Source organism: Neolamprologus brichardi, chromosome 10, assembly GCF_056152115.1.
Source record: "Neolamprologus brichardi isolate AB-2024 chromosome 10, ASM5615211v1, whole genome shotgun sequence".
NCBI lineage: Eukaryota > Metazoa > Chordata > Actinopteri > Cichliformes > Cichlidae > Neolamprologus > Neolamprologus brichardi.
In genome coordinates, this window is record NC_142113.1 from 13,030,526 (window position 1) to 13,050,826 (window position 20,301).

The window sequence follows — 20,301 nt, forward strand, 5'->3', positions numbered from 1 at the left end:
TCAAATTCGCTGCAGCAAATTAAAAGTGAATTAACAGCAAATTTAAAAAGACCCATGGAGATGGAGATAGGCAAACAAGAAACTACCTTTGATTTGATTTGATTTTACTTCAAGTTTTGAAGGTGAAGTTTTTAAACTTTCCATCTCAGTTAAAATGATAAAAATTACATTATGATTTCAGAGTTTATTTAACAGAAAAATACACACCTACGAGAAATTGTTGTATCATTTACCATTTACATTATTAACCCCCCCTAACACATGGTTATGAAATGGGAAGTCATGCAAATATTAAAAGATTTATAAATCAGCTTTCATCTGACTAAAGGTCACAGATGGATAAATATCCATTTGGCCAGATGAGAGATAAAAGAGAAACATTCTCATTATAGTTTTTTAATCTCTAACAATTATTGCCAAAGCAATGCATATCAGATCCTAACCCACAGTTAGTGTCTTTGCTAACACTGTTGTCATGAGTTTGTTTTTAATAAACAGTTTCATTATGCAACCTCTCACTGTCTGAGTGCCGAGTCCATATAGCACTGGGTTGGCAATGGGTGGAATGATGATAAAGTATAAAGACAGGAAGATCTGTGCTTCGACAGCCACATGACTCATGTTAAATCTGGTCTGGATTATTTCAAAAAGGGAAGCAATAGTGTAGTTCAACAAAGACAACAAGTGTGGGAAACACGTTCTAAAAGCATTGGCTTGAGATTCTTTCGGAAATGTCCTACATACTCTTAAAATGTGTGCGTAAGAGAAAACTACCATCACTAATTGGGGGACTATAAAAAGAAAAAGAATTGCAAGTCCTACAGTGCTTATGTACTGTGCATTTGTGCATGAATTTTTGACCAGTTCCATGTTCACACAGTACAATTTTGGCATGACTTTTCCACAGAAGCGAAGCTGTAAGGTAAGAGAGTAAAAAGATGTAAAAACAATAAATGGGTATAGACCTGTAAATGCAATGAGCTTGCATGTTTTTGAATAAGACATGATGCTGTAGTAATGGAGTGGGGAACATATCGCAACATATCTGTCATATCCCATAAGAGCTAAAATGCAGAACTCCCCACTTGCATATGTGTGCAGGAAATAAGCCTGAGCCATGCACCACTTCACGGTCACGTCGTGCGTTTTTGATACGAGCACAGCCACGATTGCAGGTAACAAAGCGCTGCTGCCGTAGATTTCATTAAGGGACAGCATGCAGGTGAACACGTTCATAGGCTGATGCATCTGTTTGTTTTTGTGTATAACAGAAATGAGCAGTACATTCAAAACTAAGGTAATGAGGTAGAGCAGGAAAAATGCACTAAACAGCCCATGTTTGTAGTTTTCCATGACAGCATATGCAGTCATTTTGAATGTTGCTGCAGTTGTGTTGTCCATGTTTCAGTTCAGTTCTGAAAAGAAAAAGAGGAACTTCAAAATAAACATATGACATATTAATGACACATAAAATACACATTGGACACAGAAAAAGATATCAGCATAATCGGTAATTTCTAAAGTGTTCAATCATGCGACTGATTTATTGATTTATTGATTTTATGTTGCTGAGTTTAACGTAGATTTGCCACTGAAGTTCATAGTTATAAAGCATGTGAAGCGTTTGAGTAGCAGGTACTATCTGTACAGTTACAGGTTCAGTGAGCAGGAATATACAGAGCATTTAGAAGCTATTTTGAGCCTACTGTACCTGTTTCTCCTCCTCTCCTTACTGCAGAGTGCGCTGCTTAAGTGGGCAGCTTTTTATTGCAGCTCAGGGTGGGTTAGTGGTGTGCTGATCTCTCCTGTTACCATGGTGAAAAAAAAAAAAACGTCCCTCTGCTTCACAAACCCCTTTCAATTGTCCTTTCCTCCTATGCACATAATATAAATACCATAAAGGTCTTGCAAATAGATATAGATATTAAATGACTAATCTATACGTTAACAACACATCCAGTGGAGACTGCACATTTCATTTAAAAGCTTTTAGTGCTTGACATTAATTTCCATTCACACCTGTTGTAAGGCATCTGATATATTAAAATTAGTATTATTTGCAGATGACACAAATATTTTTTGTTCTGGGGGGAATCTAAAGGAGCTGCTGGATACAATTACATCAGAAATGTGCAAAATTAAAAAATGGTTTAACAGGAACAAACTATCGCTAAATCTAAGTAAAACTAAAATAATCCTATTTGGGAATTCCCTTAGAAATGCACAAGTGCAGATTCATATAGATGGTGTGGAAATTGAAAGAGTACTTGAACATAAGTTTCTTGGTGTGATTATAGATGATAAATTAAACTGGAAGTCTCATATAAATCATATACATAACAAAATTTCAAGAAGTGTCTCAATCTTGAGTAAAGTAAAACACATTCTGGACCACAAATCACTCCACATTCTCTATTGTTCCCTGATTGCACCGTATTTGAATTACTGTGCAGAGGTGTGGGGCAATACTTACAAATGTTCGCTATCATCAATCTTTATATTACAAAAAAGGGCCATAAGGATAATCCATAAAACCGGTTACAGAGATCATACAAATCCACTATTCTTAAAATCAAAAATTCTCAAATTCACAGATCTGGTTCATTTTCTCACTGCACAAATTATATATAAAGCAATAAATAACCTGCTTCCTGACAATATTCTAAAAATGTTTTCTAAAAGGGAACGGGGATACAATTTGAGGGGGGAATTAAATTTAAAACATCCTCGTATCCGTACAACATTAAAAAGTTTTTGCATCTCTGTGTGTGGAGTGAAGCTGTGGAACAGACTAAGTAAAGATATAAAGCAATGTCCGAGCATGGCACAGTTTAAAAAGCGGTTTAAGGAGATGATTTTTACAGGGTACAGGGAGGAGGTAGAGATTTGATAGGGTGTTCTTGTCTAATATTTTCATGTTTGTGCGGGTGCACGGGTATGTTGGTATGGGTATATATATATTTGTAGGTTGTGTATCCTTTGATGTGTTAATGGGGTTATTGAAAATGTGTATATGTGCGTATGTGTAAATACGTATGTATGGATAGATAGAAACATATATGTATATATATTAAAAAAAATAATAAAATAAAATAAAATAAATTAAAAAAAAAAAAAATACACATGACATATAATGTGATTGCAAGGAGGTATTTCGGTAGTCTATAATTTTACTAGATAGTGGAAAAGGGGTGGGATTAAATAAGCTCATGCTTCTTCCTGCTCCTTTTTGAACATAAAAGATATTTGTAGTTGTGGTTGCTCGTTTTCTTTTTGTTTTGCTTTGTTTATTTGTCTCTTTTAATTCTATGTTGATGTACTTTGTTAACATGTTCAAAATAAAGATTCAATCAATCAATTCTGCTGTATTTTACATTTATGCTGCATTTTCTTGAAAACACATAAACGTAGCTTGCTGAAGTCTTAATTCTTACTTGCGGAAGCCAACAGTGATTCAAAGAAACACTCTTTACAAGCAAGGTATGCAGAAAAGCATCTCTGAATGCACCACATGTCTGGGCTACAGCAGGAGAAGACCACACCAGGTGTCACTCCTGTCAGCTAAGAGCATCAAACTGAAGCTTTTCTGTTAATCAAATTTGGTAAGAGTGTGTTTGTGTGTTTGCTGATAGGGTCTGTACATTTTCTAGGCTCCTAGACAGCTTTAATGCTATAAGAGACTGGATAGGGAGAGAGAAAAAGATTTCCAACAAGTCAACAGTTAGTAGATGGAGTTTTGGACTGGTGCCCCCGTGACCATGCAGCACTATGATCCCCGTTCTAGTTTTGATCAGTGCACGTCCTCTGGTGCACACATTAAGCAGCTTCACCACTTTCTATCAAAGAATCACAATGAAAGTAAGAGTAGATTCAAAAGAATATGAGAAATGTTCGTGCATGCCTTGAGCTCTTCTTATAATATTGGAGTTCACATTTCTTTTTACTTACCAAGTCAGCCCTTGGGTAGAATTGGCAGAATGCTGCTGCTAGACTACTTACTAGTTCAAACACATATCACCCCACTATTATTTTTCCACCAGCGCCAGGTCGTGCCAGGATCCAGATAAAATTTCCCCCTTACATACAGAGAAATAAAAAGTTTGGCTCCTGCATATGAAACTCAGAGCCACTCATCATCTTAAATTTTGCATTGCCTTTAATTCCAGCATTCAGTGCTCTAAGGTTTACTAAAGGTCCCCAGTGTCCAAGAACCAGACAAAAACTAAAAGCAAAACAGGCCTCAGTGTCAAAGCTGGTCTTGCAACAGCCAAACCTTAAGTAAGGAGGCTGTCCGTTCTGTGAAAGAGAAGTCAAATCTGAAATCTTTTGCTGATTGCCTTTAAAAATCACGTCTATAGAAGCTAAAGGGGGACTCATGTTGTGTTCACTTTCCACTGAGCTTTTAGGCAAGGCCTCCATAAAAATAACCAGCCTGACTTGGCCCTCATATCATAACTTGTTAAGGCGACGCGAAGCGTTTAAAAGGAATTCCATACATTCATGCCTGACTCTGTGTTGCTGAAGAGTTTCTGAAAATGACAATTTGGAATATATTTGTTAAACATAATTCAAGATTCAAGAAGTTTATTGTCATGAACCCAGCAAAACACAAACGGTTATGCAGAGCAATGAAATTCTTACTTAAGCAGAATCTTAAATATCAGCAGCTTGTGTTTAAAACATCTAAAATACTGTAGTTTTACTCTGTTTTCATTTAAAACCTGATTTATTAACTCGGTTTCCATAAGCTAAAGATTGAAACAGAAATATATGTCTTTAAATTCGAGTTACATTTTTTTACATAATTTTTTGGTGTGTTTTGAAGGGTACACAAGGTATCATCTGCCAACGATGCCACTAAAAAAAAGTTAAATCTGAAGAGTTACACATTAACAGGTAAACACATCATAGGTCATTAGTCCACTTTGTATTTCTATTCCTCTAGAAAGCAATTAGATACCACTGTTTTGCCACAGGTGAGACCTCTTTGGACAGCACCTGGAGGATGGAGACGAGGGCTGAGAGGAAAACAGTAGTAATGACATCCCTTTGGAAAAAAAAATGATGCAACGTTGATGAAACTGTGTCCAAAGGGTCATAACTTTTGAGATAATGCAATACAACAATAACTTTTAAGACGCTGACAGCAGAACTTTTATATTTCTAGCTATTCATTTTATATTAAAAAAAAAAAAACATTAGTTCCACTCTAAGCATGGTGGGAAAGCTCAAAAAGTTCAAAATATTAACTTTAATTAAACTGTGATCAGCTTTCTATGCAGGTTTGTGCCCCTTCAGCTTTACTAGTGACATTTAAAGATAAATACTGCCGATTAAATAATCAGCCACTGTGTATGTCTGTGGGCTTTGGGCTTCTCAAAAGAGACTTTTTCCTAAGATAAGACTATTTTAAGTTTTGTGTCAACAAAGTGAACCCTCTTTAACTGCTGGCTAAAGCGGAGGGTTGCTACAGCTCTTTTGAGGCTGAATATACAGAATGCAGATAATTCAGGGTAAAAGGAGCCTGTGAACTAATTTGACTAAAATCTAAACTTCATCTAAGTAATCTGGCTTATCGGCGCCCCCCCTGCCCTCCATCCAGGATCTGTACCTCTCAAGAACCAGGAAACGGGCAGGGAAAATCATCACAGACCCCTCACACCCTGGACACAGACTTTTTGATCTGCTTCCCTCTGGCAGACGGTACAGAAGCCAGCAGACCAGGACCACCCGACATAGGAACAGTTTCTTTCCCCTCGCCATCTCCCTTCTTAACAGTTGACCTGTCACACTGCTCCCACTGCCAGACTGCAACTGCACCTTATGTACATTCTGTAGTATTCATTCCACCTCATTTCATTTCTGTATTTTATGTATATAAGTTTAGATTAGTTATTTATAGTTGGTTTACACAGCTTTGTGTATGTATGTGTAATGTATATATATAGACACGTGTGTGTGTGTGTGTGTGTGTGTGTGTGTGTGTGTGTGTGTGTGTGTGTGTGTGTGTGTGTGTGTGCGTGTGTGATTTACATTGCTGTGCTTGAGAGCCACCATCTACTGGAACCAAATTCCCTGTATGTGTCTGCACATATACTTGGCCAATAAACACGATTCTGATTCTGATTCTGATTATGAGACAAAGAAATCGATTGCTATTGGATGCTGCAGCACAAAAAGAGAAAAAGAAAAAATGGAGACACGTGAACCTATTTGGTTCTAGCTCAGGGATATTGCTTATCTCAAAGTCTGTTGGCAGAACCTTGTGTTTAAGGTGCTCACATTAGAGAATAGGCAGTCAGAAAATGCCCAGCATAGCAAGGCACTGATTTCTTTAAGACCACTTTGGACGATCAAACTTCCAAACTCATCTCTCTAACAAAGAGAAATGAAAAATTAAATCTTTGTCCGTAATTCAAAAGCTTCTGCTTCACTAAAGAATACCGCCCACACAGTTCTTCTCATTTTTTTAGGCTTGTCACCTAACCTGACCAGAGTCCACGCTCCCTTAAGCTTTACATAGCACTGATCTATTCACAACCACACAGCATAAGAGACCGTAATGTGATCTAAAGGTGACAACTGCACTTTCTATGATTCAATTTACATTTGATTAAACATTCTCGTTAAAACTGGTTTGACAAATGTTCATGTCACCTGACTTCCACTGAACTTGTGTGCAAAAATAATAAAACCTAAACAAATATGCTGGAAAACATTCGTGCTTTGCAAGGAAAAATCACTATTGTTTACAAGCTACTCTCTTCAGTAAATGTTGAGATGAGATACAGAAATACATGTGTTATGGGAGAATGCATTCTCAGTCATTTAACATAGAAAGAGACAGCCTGTGTGCTAATGCCAGCAAGCAGTGAAGGCTTGTGCATGCTTTCAATTACATTTATAAGTCAGATTCTTGTCTCATGACTTTTAGACACGAGGTGGGCACAGTAATCTAATTTTCTTAAATGTGATTGAGGAAATATAAAACCCAGTGACCAATGTGCTGCTTCGTATTGTGTCCTCTGCTCCGTTCTGACTGAAACAGACAGATCCACACCGAACCCTCATTTCTGGTGCAAAACTGAGAGACGCGAGAATGTTTTGTTATCGTGTGATTGTTTTGGCACTTTTGGTTGTCTTACTGCTAAATGGTAAGTATCTCTGCAGATCTCTGCAGATTTTATTTCTGCCCAGTTTATGACCAAGAGGGGTTGACGTTTTTTAAGCTTAAAGCAAAAGGATTTTACCTAAAACTACAGTAAATTTCTTTCTTTCTTTCTTTTTTCTAAATTACAGTTGCTCTAAATGAGGCTGCATCCTTCCCGTGGTCTTGCCCCACTCTAAGTGGAGTATGTAGAAAGGTTTGCCTCCCAACAGAGCTGTTCTTTGGACCTCTGGGCTGTGGGAAAGGTTTCCTGTAAGTGTTAATGTTCATGTGCAGCATGTGAGTACATCAGTGTATATGTATAGTTGCTAATACACATTTTTTCAATGTTATTCTTAGGTGTTGCGTGTCTCACTTTCTATGAGGAAAGCATGTCTGGACTGTATCTGCACTTCTGAAGTCAGAGATACCAGATGACTTACCAAGCCTGACAGAGGATGAGGCAAACAGAAAGCACTGTTGTGGAGGGTTGAATTTAGCATTTTAACTCTATGTAACATGGCAGACTTTGTAATATTAAATTAACTTCTTGTGTTAACTTGTTGGGCTTTTTTTTGCAGCTAAATTAAGGGTGAATTCTTACAAAAACATTTAGCTTGATTGTATTTTTTTAATCTAACTTTGGATTTTTAGTAAGAATGTGATTTAAATTTGGTCTGAAACAAGAAATCTTCTAATACTCTGCCTCATGTTCAGGTTTGGTTTGTTTTTAACTCACATGGGCTTCTTATCCATTAGGTCCAATCAAAAGGGGGACTTGGGGCCCCTGAAAACACAGAATATGGATTAAAAAAAAAAAAACTACTTTCCCATAAATATCACATTTAATAACTGAAGATACCTCCATGGGAATCCTTTCCAACCCGAACCTTTTTAACCGTGATAATATGGCTGATCTAATTCAATAAGTTGCATGCTTTCAGTAAAATAGGAGCACAAGGCCATTAATAGCCAAAGCTACATCTCATGGCAGTTTATTACCACAAGTGCAATTCACAGTACACACAACACTGCTCTGTAATATATAACGACACAGTAACAAACCTCAGGTTATAAATTTTATTTTCTACTTGATTTCCTGGACAGTTTGAAATATTTTTTTTTATGGCAGAAGATTGTTTATAACACAAAATCCAGCAATATCTGCTATATTATTAGTGTTTTCTGGCTGCAACAAATAAACAATATGGCAAAAATTTCAAGAAACACTTTCACTCGATAGTTACTGTCAGTGTCTAATCCCCTTTGAGTCAGGGTCTGTGCACATAACTGAGCTTTAAGAGCCTGAGCCACTGGGATTGTTATAACAGACTGAATCTCAGGTGATGGGCTTATAACTCCAAAGGTAAGTAGCTTACTGCAGAGAAGTTTAGGAGGTGTGGCTTTCTTTATCATGTTTTTAGACTGTATGCTGACAAAGCTGCACAGACAGGTTGCTGTAACAAAAGGGAGAGAAACACTTTCATAAAACAGTTCCTTCAATCTTCTCATAAAGAGTGCAAAAAGCTTTCAGTGCATTACAATACCTTAATGTATGAACCTTCATGTGTTTGTTCACTTTCTGCGATTTATATTTTATCTTATCAATAGTGAGGTACACCATGGACACCACCATGGTGTCCATCCCAGAGAGACAGACAACCATCTTCACTCATAAACATTTTATATCTCCCTTTCACTATTTGTTCTTAAGTTAGTATAGCCTAGTCTCACTTAGTTTCCACAGTGAATTTTCTTCTTTCATTTGATTTTTTCTTGTGGGAAAATCTTTTGTTTCAGTATTAGTTTTAGTCATTTTTATTATTAATGTATGGAGCCGTACATTTGAGAGCCATTCAGGAAAATCAGTCCAGATATTACAATAAAAACTCAACCTTTTGAAAGCAGCTGACTCACAGTCTTCTGGACAGAGTCTCAATAAACACGTCCATCAAAGCCTCATCAGGAAAGTTGTAATATTTGGGGTTTTTTTTTAAACCAAACTAACAAATAAAACTAAAACTAAGCATAATTCCCTCTTTATTTATTTTTATTTTATTTTATTTAGCTTTATTTAAGTCTTGGGGCCATCATGATGCAAAATGTCATCTCCCCAGTGTCATTTGTTTCCTTAGTGTCAAAAAGCAAGATATTAGCATGCATGGATTCTATGTTTTCAAGCAAATAAAATCACTGCTATCAGCATCATTATCTTAGAAAGCAACAGGGTAAAAATACGGAAAGAAATTTAACATTGAACAGTGTATGGACACGTTTAATACAGCTGCTGATTTTTATCCAAAAGCTCATCCAAATGTAGATTCTTTGTCATTCTTTTATACCGCTGTGCTCTGATACTCTGATGACTAGCCTGACACTACTGATGAAAAGCTGCATCTTTACACAAAGGAGAGTGGGTCCATTTTCCTAGTATATATGCAAGCTCTATTTATTTATTTTGCTTGGAGTTTCCATTGAAGATAAGGTCCTGGCATCAGACTGACAACAGCAAAAACACTGCATGTGATACTTCAGAGATCCTACCACTTGAGGGCAGCACTGAAGTACTATCCACATGCAGCAGTCTTCTTTAAGCAGAATAAATTAAAACCTTATTTCCTCGTACAACATAACTGTATATAGTCTACACACACAATACATACATAAGACATTATATACTTCACCAACAAAGACAAAAAAAATCCATTTTGTACATTGAATATTCACTGTGTGATTATCAGCCCTCTACATTCCTCCCTCTATAATAATCTATTTATATTTGTTTGTAAACTGAGTAATGTTTGACCATTAATTCCACTGTTAAACTGTTCCACATTAAACTGTTCCATGATTTTATGCCACATGTGGATATAGAAAAAGTTCTTTAAGTAGTCCAAATTCTTTGTATCTTAGAATTTGTTGTACCCCTTAAGTTGTAGCCATTCATCTCTATCACAGAACAATTTCTGAATGGTTTCTGGCAACAATTCATTTCTTACATTCATGCTGTTTTGAATTCTGCAAGATTAAAGAATTTTACTGTTAAAAAAATGGATCAATTTGTTTATACAACTTTACATTACTAACAATTCGCATGGATCTTTGTTTTGTTTTTGTTTTTTGTTGTTTTTTCAATACATACAGTGATTGTAATGACCTTTGATGAGTATTTTCTCCACACAGTAACTTAACAAGGTAAAACCAAAGAATTGTAAAGAATGTAAAGTGCTTTTTGATGTCTCACATGCCTCACTTTAGGCAAGACTGAAATGCTTTAACACAGTTTGTTTTGAATATCATTACTGTGAGATCCGTGTATACTATTGATATCTTAACCAGTTAGTTAGCAATCCATTATTTATTTAATAATTTATCCCAATAGCTTTACACTTTGCACATCGCACATATGAATATGCTATACATTTTGCTATTGTCTGTAATGTCTGTTTTTCTATGCTATTTACACTGAGAGCAAAGATAAAAACGTAGCCCGATTACTATATTTGGCCAATAAATTCTGACTTCCAGCAACTTTTTTCATTTATTATCACACTCAGGAATTTAATTTCATGCACTCGTTCTATGTTGAAACCTTATATTTGTACTTGAAATTGATTTTTGTTTTCATTTTACTGTAACCAAAGGTTTTAAACACTCAGCTTTTAAACACACAGCTTGCAAAACTCCCGTCTACTGTTTCACTCTCCAGTCCGATAGGTGGCGGTACAGCAGCTGAACGCTGGTCTGCCAACCACCAACAGAACCTAAATAAGAAGAAAGACGACGAGCGAGGAAGACACCGAAGAAGAAGCAATAACAAAACAAACCCAGCAGCTGTAAGGTAACACAACTTGGTGGAAGTGTATGTTGTCTTTATTCGACGTATCATCGGTTTTTGTTTTGTTAGTTCTCTATAAAACGTTGTGAATGGGCTGAACAATAGATATACGAGTATCTGTTACGAAGACATCGTAGCTGTTATCTAACGTCAGCTAATACTAGCCAGACGGCAACTACGTTTAGTTAATCCTCGCTGTGTTTGTCGTTTTGTCGTGGAACTATTAACTCTTTAGAGATAATTGTGGAGTAAAAAAGGAAAATAAGTGTTATAGATTAAAAAAAAAAAACACGGTTATATGTGAGAATCTCAGGTGAGGTCACAAACCTCCCACTGCACTTATTAGCGGGATACTGAGGTATGTCCTTCCCACACTATAAACACATGAGATAATGTTACTTGTGCTTTGGTCAGAGTTAAGGAGAAACTGACCTTAACTGCATACTAATCGCATTTCAGCTAGTCAGTCTACTTTGACCTTTGACCTAACTGCATAGTTAAGTCATGTGAGTTTTATTGTTGCGACAGAGCCTTGCAAAGATACCAGGTCAACTTCCTGTAAACAGCAAAAGCGACAAAAAGTTGCTACATTCCTGTTTTGTTAGAAAGACATGAGACAGTATAATTGATGTAAATATGTAAAAATTGTGTATGTTTCTGTTCTGTGTCTTGTGTACTCTTTGTTTTGTATATGTGTGTTTCTTGCTGCTGTTACACCCAAATGTCCCCTTGTGGGACAATTAAAGGATCATTCTATTCTATTCTATTCTATTCTATTCTATATGGGTTAAATGGCTAACTAGTGACACAAACCATATGTGGCCTTTGGGGAATGTTACTATCTTGCTAAAAAGAATCTCACTTGTTTTACCTCATCCTAGCGAGCGTGTTGTCGTTTAAAATCCCTTTTTCTTGAAGGTATGCGTATACATGTACGTGCATTCAGATTCCGCATTGTTGAGTACACTTTGAGTCAACTGGCTTGTTTTCATCTGTACCTGTATAAGGGCCTTGAATGTATACTGTGCGTATTCATACTTTTCCATGTAAAAGGGTGTTTAATTGTGGGGGATATGTGGAGAATATGTAGATGTAGTCTACTTCAGATCCGTGGTTCTTCTGATTTACATGTGAGTGGTAAATCACAAAGCTTCCAAACAACTGGTTAGATTACTTATCTGTGTTAAAGTGATAAAAAGTGGAGTGTCAACAAAGCAAACCTCTGGAAACTGCAAACAGTCAGTGGACTTAAGTGTTTTATGTAAACATGCTCCTTTGCTTGTGAAAATACCAATTAGCTTGGGTTAAAATAAGTCAAAGGAGGACAACATTGCAATAACCTCCAAAAGTACTTGTCTTGCTACTCCATAACAATGTAGTTCGTGTAAATGCGTGATGGTGGGTTACTTCATTCTTTGTTGATGAATCAGGTTACAGATTTACTTAGATTGAACTATTTAAATTTGCATAATAAGGCATCACATAGACTTCTGTGGTGAATCTTTGCAGAGCCTGCGACATAACCTACATGAATGGCTGCCAGCTTTTATGCTTGTGCGTGGTGCGTCATGTGTTAATTATCACATTTTATGTGCGGTGCCATCCAGTAGAAACCTTTTTCCCCTCCTCTTTCTCCATTCTTTGTTCTGGTCAGTTTTTTTTTCTTTTTGTTTTTTTTCCAGGACAAAAATATTTGCTCCTCTAGTTTTTCCACTTTGCTCATTCTATCACGCCCATTCCAACAATGTCAGCAATCTCCCTCGTGGAATTTGCTGACATTTAAGATTTTTTTTTTTTTTTTTTTGCCTGTCCCGTTTTGCTCTTTTGCCATCAGAATTATTGTCTAAAGGCGAAGAAAGATGCCCAACGGATTTACTTTACCAAATGGACCATCCCAGCCTTGCCGTATTGGTCTATTTGATCCACCTTTTATTGTTTATTTTATTTTCACTTGCTAAATATGGGACAGACTTGACTGGGGAAAAGAAAGGGGAGAAAGAATGATGGAAAGAAAAACAGTGGGGAAGAGGGACGGGGATAAAGGACAAAAAACAAACAAAATAAGCAGCCAAAAAATACATATATCAATCACCTGTTGAGAAAGAAAAAAGAGAAAACAAGCGGAAGAAAAAAAAAGAGCAACATAATAAACAACATCACGATGATCTATGGGAATATCACAGTAAATACTAACGTGCAGCACATAAGATCGACAGCGCACAGTGTGCTTTGAGGTAGGAGCCAAAAAGGGTGTAGTTTGTGTGTGTGTGAGCACCCGTGTGTACACCTGTGAGCATGAGCGCGCTTGTATTTAAAAGGTACCTTCATGTAATGATCTGCTAGAGGGTGTGGGGGGCCACAGCCCTTATATTAATGCTGTAGCTACTTGATCTCATATCTAGATCATGATTGTTATTCTCTGACTGATCAATTAAAATAAAAACTGTTGAAAAGGTAGCCAGAAATGCACAGGAGGAATCATCAGTACTGAACAGGCCAATCACAATAGCTGCAGGCTGTGCACACCCAAGGTACAGTTATATTTGTAGGGAGGTGCTCGTCAGATGATGGGGTATGTTACTTTGTTGGGTTTCAGAAGGGATTGTGGTTACAATGTAGCTATGGTGTAGATTTCCTGCTGAAGCATAAATCTCTAGTTCAACATGACTTCTTCTTTTTATAGATTAGTTCAACTGTAAGTAACCAAGGATGGTGCAGCTTGGCTGTCGGTGCATGGGAACTCGACTGAGTGTGCTTATACTGGTTTTCTGCAGCATACTGCTCCCCTTGCCCACAGATGCCGATATATATGCTGTAAGTAGAATTGGAGTTTTAAATCATATAATTTGGTCAGACTCTTATGAAACTTTTGCCTGTTCTCATAGTGTTTGTATATTGTATTTACAGCATTATAGCAATATTACCAATATATTTGAGGACCGCATTGCTTTGTTTGGATCTGCACTTCCAAAGGATGGAATAATGGTGAGAACTGAGTGTTGAAGGAGGAGTACAGATGGTAAAATGCAGGTTGATTTCTTTTATAATGATGCATCTTTTTTTCTTTGTATCTTAGGGAGTTTTGGTTGCCTCTCATCCAGCTAATGCTTGCACAACAATAGACCCTCCCCCACCACTGCCCCCATCTTTTAATGCCACAACTACCAAATTTGTTGTTCTCATCAAACGTTATGACTGCAACTTTGATATAAAGGTAAGCAGAGTTTAACACTGAATATTTGTTGTCTGAGAAGCACACTGCTCTAATGTAAGGGACTTTTTTCAGGTTTTAAATGCACAGCAAGCTGGATACGATGCCGCAATCGTTCACAACATTTATTCAGAAATTCTGCTCAATATGAACTACAGCAATGGTAATTATTTGTGCTATTATATACATGGGAAAACATATATTACAAATATAAATATTTGCTATTGTACTGTCCTACTGTGTGTGTCTGATTCTTGTTGTTTTGTATTTTTCTTTTTCTTTTTCAGAAACTATTGCAGAGCAGATTAATATTCCCTCTGTATTCACCAGCTACTATGCCTCGCACATTCTTAGGAATTACATAATTCCAGAACAGGGGTAAGAAAGAACAATACCAGTAATATTAAACATAAACTGTAGATTAAACCAACTTTTAATTGTCAGCATTAGATTTGTACCAATCTGGAAACCATTTGGCTTGGCTGCTGATTTAGCTTCTCAGGCAAAGGCCAGTTTTCAGACTTTCCACTGTAGCGAGCTTATATCATTGTCTGTTATCATGTCACGTGACTAATGCAGGTAAATAAGAAAGAGCATTCTGTTAATCAAATTGCATCTGTGATTGTGAAATGCTTTTTGAGATTGAATTTCTGCAAAGTTTTCGCTCTTTTGCTCTGCAACCTCAAACACTGTTGGTCCACAGACCTTAGATTGCAAAGGGAAACCAGAAGGTTTCCAGTACAGAAACTTTGCCTACAGAATTTACATATGGAAATGTATAACCTGTAGGCAGATCTGTTTATATGTATTAGGTTTGCGGAAACAAACATATTTCTACTTTTTTCTTTTCTTGACTTGCAGGGCGTATGTGATTCTCAAGCCAGAGTTTCCTTTTCCGCTTTCCTACTACCTTATTCCCTTCACCGGAGTAGTGTGCATGATCATTCTTGTCATGTCTGCTATTTTCGTAAGTATGAATTGATCTTTTCTGGGTCGTTTATACAGTAACACATGATGAAAGTGGACCAGAGGTAGTAGAGGCTTTTTGTGTTATAAAAGAGTGACCTAACTGTAACTCAACATATCTCTGTGTCTTTATTCTAATCCAGCTTCTTAGTATCTAATGATAGTTGTCAAACATGAACACAAAGAACAAACCCAGTGATGTCTATTAGGCAGCTTTTATTAAACTTACAGAAATTAATCTGGTTATTTTCCACTTGCGTAATGTCACCTTCACTTTATCGGTCTCTCCTCTCTGCTCAGCTTAGCTTAATGTGTGGCAAAGTGAGGGGCAGATGAAGAAGAGCACACATGAATAGAGCCTGCCACAAACACATCAGAGGAGAGAAACGACCCTTTTTGTAATAATGAGTACATGAGCATTAAACAGTTTTCCCCCATTTATTTATTTGTTATTTCTTAGGGAGGCGGGCCATGAGGGTTAAGGGAAGTGTTGAGACGTCACTGTAAATCTTTTTTCCATCGATAAAACTGAGCTTTTTTCCATATTTCAGATTATACGATGTGTACAATACAGAAAAAGGCTGAGGAAAAATCGTTTGTCCAAGGAACAGCTGAAACGCATTCCAATACACAAGTTCAGTAAAGGTAACCATTTTTGCTGTTATTATAATAAATATTTTTTTTAAATATTAAGAAGTGACGGTAAATTTGAAGGCTGTGTTTTATTTTTTTTAATCATTTGGGAAGACTTTTACACGCGTTGAGAGTTACATGCCCGTTTATGTCTAATGATGCGAGCTGGTAACATTCAGTCTCTTTCAGGGGATGACTATGATGTGTGTGCAATATGTCTGGATGAGTATGAAGAAGGGGACAAGTTGCGCGTTTTGCCTTGTTCACATGGTAAATATCTGATATTCTGTGTTGATGAGGCACTGAACTTCAATCAATCATCTAATCCCATCCTATTTTCTAAAATATGAATTTTTTTATATCTTTTAAAAACTCTTGTTTAATATTGTATTTATCATCCTCTGGTAGGTTTTTCATAAGTTTCCTCAAACTGTTTTTGATTTTCAGCCTATCACTGCAAATGTGTAGACCCGTGGCTCACACAGACCAAGAAGACGTGTCCAGTGTGCAAACAGCGCGTTACCCGCAACAACCCTGAGCAGTCCGAGTCTGAGTCTGAGACAGAAACTGGAGGACGTGGAGAGGAAGAAGGACCAGAGGGTGACGCAGACTCGGAGCGCACTCCTCTGCTTCGACCCTCCAACCCGGGGTCACCCACAGGAAGCCCAGGGGCCTACTCAGCCACCACCACCACAACTACCGCCCAGTGCCTCACCTCCCCTGCACACTGCAACTCACCAATCCTAGGTTATGAAGGCTACTACTCACCGGTGGAGGACACAGACTCAGAAAGTGATGACACAGGAGAGGGCAGGCACCACTCTGATGATGACACAGCTCAGCTCATTGGTAGGGACTGAGAGGAGATCTGATGGCCAGAAATTAGCTACAATGAGATTATTTAGTTTGACCAGAAGGACAAAAAAGTTTCTATCCTCATACGTATTGTTATTGAGAAAAAAAAATTAATTGTTTTCGGATTTGTGGCTAGCTTGACAGTTAGTTCACTGATTTAGTGCTGATTGTTAAAAATCTGTCACCCAATAACCAGTGGAGTTCTTCCAAGTGTCATAACAAATGCAGAACCTGCGGTTGGTCAGTTTTACCAAGTGCAATGTTGAGTATAAACCACTGAAATCCACACATTTACTGTAGTCCATTAGCTTTCAAGCATGATGTCCGCTGTAACTGGATCACTAGTGCAGTACAAAATGTCCAGATCACTTACCAATCCCTTGAGTTGCTGACAGTGTAGAGTGAAATGTCCGTAGATGAAGTCTTCGTGGCCAAAGTTGTGCAAAAATGGGATGGGATCTTACCTTGTGCAAGGTTCTGTTTAGGATTAGTAGAGTATGAAGGATTTATGTTGTCTTAAAATTAATAATTCCTATCTTTATTTTTTTCTAACAAGGATAATGGGGTAATATTGGTCTTCTTTTTATATTATAATACCCCTAGTTCTGTTTTCACACATTTTAACTCTGCATCCAAGTTTTCTGAAATATGAGAAGTTAATAGTGAATTAAGTCACAGTAAAATATAGGAGATATGTAACGTTACTGCTGCTTTTACATTGTTAATACTCTGCGGTTGAGGGCAGTTTAAGGAAACTATTTTTTAGCTTTATACAGTTTGTTGATCAAACTCAGGTTTACACTCCAATAAATTGTCGGTGGCGATAAGAATAAGGTAATGGGGTTGTGGTCTTGTAAAGTGTTTTAGCGTTTTTCCTCGAATCTGTTTAAATGTATGTAATTATGTTTTTTCTTCTTTCATTTTTTTTTGTTTTTATTTTTTATACAACAAAATAAAAAAATAAAAAATTGTAGAACAATAATGTGAGAAACTGGGACACAGGTGGTGGTTTTAGGAAAAGCAGAGCATTGCCTTATACTGGCCTTCATCGACATGTCTGTGTTAAATGTCTGGAAATTGAACAAAATTGATTGATTGATTCTCCACCCACACTGCTCTTATCGAGCTGTCTTTAAGACTGCTGTTTGGAAAGCTTGCATTTTATTCATCAGTGTGAACATCCATCGGTGGTTTTTTTTTTTTTTTTTAAATAATTAAAATTAAAATGCTTTCCACATGTTTGGCTCCTGTAATGATAACGTAAGCTCGCATAGTCATGCTTGATTTGCACCTGAAAGCCGAGCAGCTGTGGTTTGATTTTCCACTTTCTGAGATGACCTTGGTGAGGTCTTTGCCCTTGATGTTTTTCAAAGAGACGTACAAACCTTTTAAACCTTTTAAATCTGTTTCTGAATGAATAGGGCTGTCATATCAATACATTCCTTCATTAGTGACTAAAAGACTCAACACTTCTAAGGTCTCTTTGGGACTTGTTTGCAATAGTCTGTATTGTAAAATATAGAAACTCCTCCTTTTTACAAATTACTTAAACTATCTTTTGTACTGTACTTTTTTTTTTTTGTTTGTTTGCTCTTTATGTCTCAGTTTTAGAGACTGTTCACCGAAACACACAGACATCATAATGCCCACTCGTTTTTTCATTCTTTGTTCTTTGTTTTTTAGACTGTGCCTAGGTTATCAGACTTAAATAATAAATGTATAGTGTCAAGTGTAATTTCCATGTGTAAAGCAGGATTGGGAATCTTTCAGATGTTGAAACACTATCCGTGAAAAGCTGCAATAAAGATCTTGTTTGTGGAAGGGTTAATGATATTAAAGTAGGACTGTGTTACTGTTCGTTTAAATGAGAACACTTAAGTAGATCTTCCTTACAAATGGTTATTGACGTGATAATTTTATTAATAAAGCCACTTGAAAAGTTTTGACTTTGTTACTTTGTTATTAGAACACCTGCTATCTTTTATAAATATTTGCAATATAGTAAGGTCAGTAATGTATTATAATAATATTTAAACCATGCTTTTATCAGCGGAGCTGTTCTCATCTGATGTTTTCTTTAGTTACTCTTCTGGTTCTCAGTCTCCTTCTAGTCCTCCAGAAAGGGGAAAATATACCCCCACCTCACTGTTTGTTTGTTTTTAAAGTTAATCATTAAAAATAATGTTTTATTAATGATCCAAGTTGAATTTAAGTAAAAAAAAAACAACCCAGCATTATTAAACATATTTTTTCCTATATAAGAAATATTAATCAGCTTCCTTTCCTCCATGTTTTCCCAAAGTTACTCATTTTTGTCCTCTTGCAGAGTCTGTGCTCATGGTCAGCTGATGCAACTTTAGTCAAGAGAGCAGCAGAGCTGACATTTCTTGGTGCAAATTACATCTGAAGATGCATCTGCTGATTTCTTAAAGGCGCTCTTTGACTGGAGCATGGAGAGGAGTAGAACCTTAACTGACGTTACTTCCATGGGTTTTTTGCATAATTACACTGAAAACCACCCCGATGCATTTCAGATTAAACCGTTAAGATGTGATTAATGCGCAGACTTTTTGCAGGTTTTGCAAAACTACTTCATTAACACCCACAGTCCCCTGTTTTCAGAGGCTCAAACGTAATTGGACAACGCAACATAATGTTAAGCATAAGCATGCTGTATTGGCTTTAGGTCGGGTGACTGATGTGGCCTTTGACGAATATCCCATTTTAGCAAACTGTTGTTTTTGTGGTTTGCTTTGTGTTGTTATCCATTTGCACTGCGTAGCATCGTCTGATCAGTTTTGCAGCATTTCGCTAAATCTGAGCAGAGGGTACAGCTCTGAACAGTTCACAATCCATCCTGCTCCTTCTATCACCAGTCCCATCATCAGCACACACAATTTATATAGTCCCTCTGGCACCTCATACCATAATACTGCCTCCATCATGTTTGACAGATGTTGTGGTTAGCCGTGGCTCATTAGCTCTTTCTTTCTTCCTTTCTCATAATTCTGTCTTTCTATCATCCTCGTTTAATCTAACAAAAGGATTTTTTACTATTATTTTATTTATATTATTTCACTAGAATTTCATCTCCTTTAGATGTTTTTTGTTTTGTTTCTTGGGTAGATATTGTGATGTCTTTGTTCAAAACTATGGAAATAATGCTAAAAAAAAAATGCTAAAATATAAGTTCAACACTTTGAAGAAATTTAAAATATTATGTATGTTTTGTTTGTCATGAAATAACAAGGAACAGGCCTCACCTGGCTATAAAACAGGTGTGTCATTATCCAACAAATGATGGCTGTAAGTCTGTGCTCCAACTGGGAAAGATGATTCTGGTTCGACTAAACACTGCCTCAAATAAAATTGCCTGAAATGCCTGACGAGTTTCAGTTTTATGCGGCTAGTTTTAACAACAGATCAGAGATGCTATAGAACAGATGTAGAAAAAAAACTTACAGAAAACGATGACATTTAAGAAGTAGTTTATTAGATCTCACACTATTGCGTTTTACTTTCACTAGACAGTGAACCTCCAAATATATCCTTTCTTTGTGCTTTTCTTTGTTCGTCCTTTGAACCTTAACTGGTGCCTCATGTAGTCCAGGATAACACTCTCAGGCCACACTCGAGTAGCCTGCGTTTTAT

General features: G+C 36.9%; 2 protein-coding genes across 5 annotated transcripts; one reads left to right on the forward strand and one right to left on the reverse strand.

Annotated features, from left to right (window-relative positions):
* Positions 1 to 438: 438 nt before the first annotated feature.
* On the reverse strand, positions 439 to 1,401 carry LOC148100864 (olfactory receptor 52D1-like). Its single transcript, XM_087846813.1, has one exon. The coding sequence runs from the start codon at positions 1,399 to 1,401 to the stop codon at positions 439 to 441; it is 963 nt and encodes a 320-aa protein (XP_087702939.1).
* Positions 1,402 to 10,899: 9,498 nt separating this feature from the next.
* On the forward strand, positions 10,900 to 18,593 carry rnf167 (ring finger protein 167). Of its 4 annotated transcripts, none has more exons than XM_006802175.2 (10): positions 10,900 to 10,988; positions 13,669 to 13,799; positions 13,893 to 13,970; positions 14,062 to 14,199; positions 14,272 to 14,359; positions 14,484 to 14,574; positions 15,058 to 15,163; positions 15,714 to 15,807; positions 15,985 to 16,065; positions 16,243 to 18,593. In XM_006802175.2, the coding sequence occupies exons 2-10, from the start codon at positions 13,695 to 13,697 to the stop codon at positions 16,653 to 16,655; spliced, it is 1,194 nt and encodes a 397-aa protein (XP_006802238.1). In that variant the 5' UTR covers positions 10,900 to 10,988; positions 13,669 to 13,694; the 3' UTR covers positions 16,656 to 18,593. The 4 variants fall into 4 exon arrangements, with proteins under 4 accessions (XP_006802238.1, XP_006802240.1, XP_087703333.1 ...); XM_006802177.2 differs by having other exon boundaries at positions 10,925 to 10,983; XM_087847207.1 differs by having other exon boundaries at positions 10,968 to 11,009.
* Positions 18,594 to 20,301: the final 1,708 nt, after the last annotated feature.

Coding starts and splice junctions, on each gene's coding strand:
- LOC148100864 (XM_087846813.1), bottom strand. CDS start 1,401: ATGGACAACACAACTGCAGCAACATTCAAAATGACTGCATATGCTGTC.
- rnf167 (XM_006802175.2), top strand. CDS start 13,695: ATGGTGCAGCTTGGCTGTCGGTGCATGGGAACTCGACTGAGTGTGCTT. Junction 14,575..15,057: donor TACATAATTCCAGAACAGGG/GTAAGAAAGAAC, acceptor CTTGACTTGCAG/GGCGTATGTGATTCTCAAGC. Junction 16,066..16,242: donor CGTTTTGCCTTGTTCACATG/GTAAATATCTGA, acceptor TTTGATTTTCAG/CCTATCACTGCAAATGTGTA.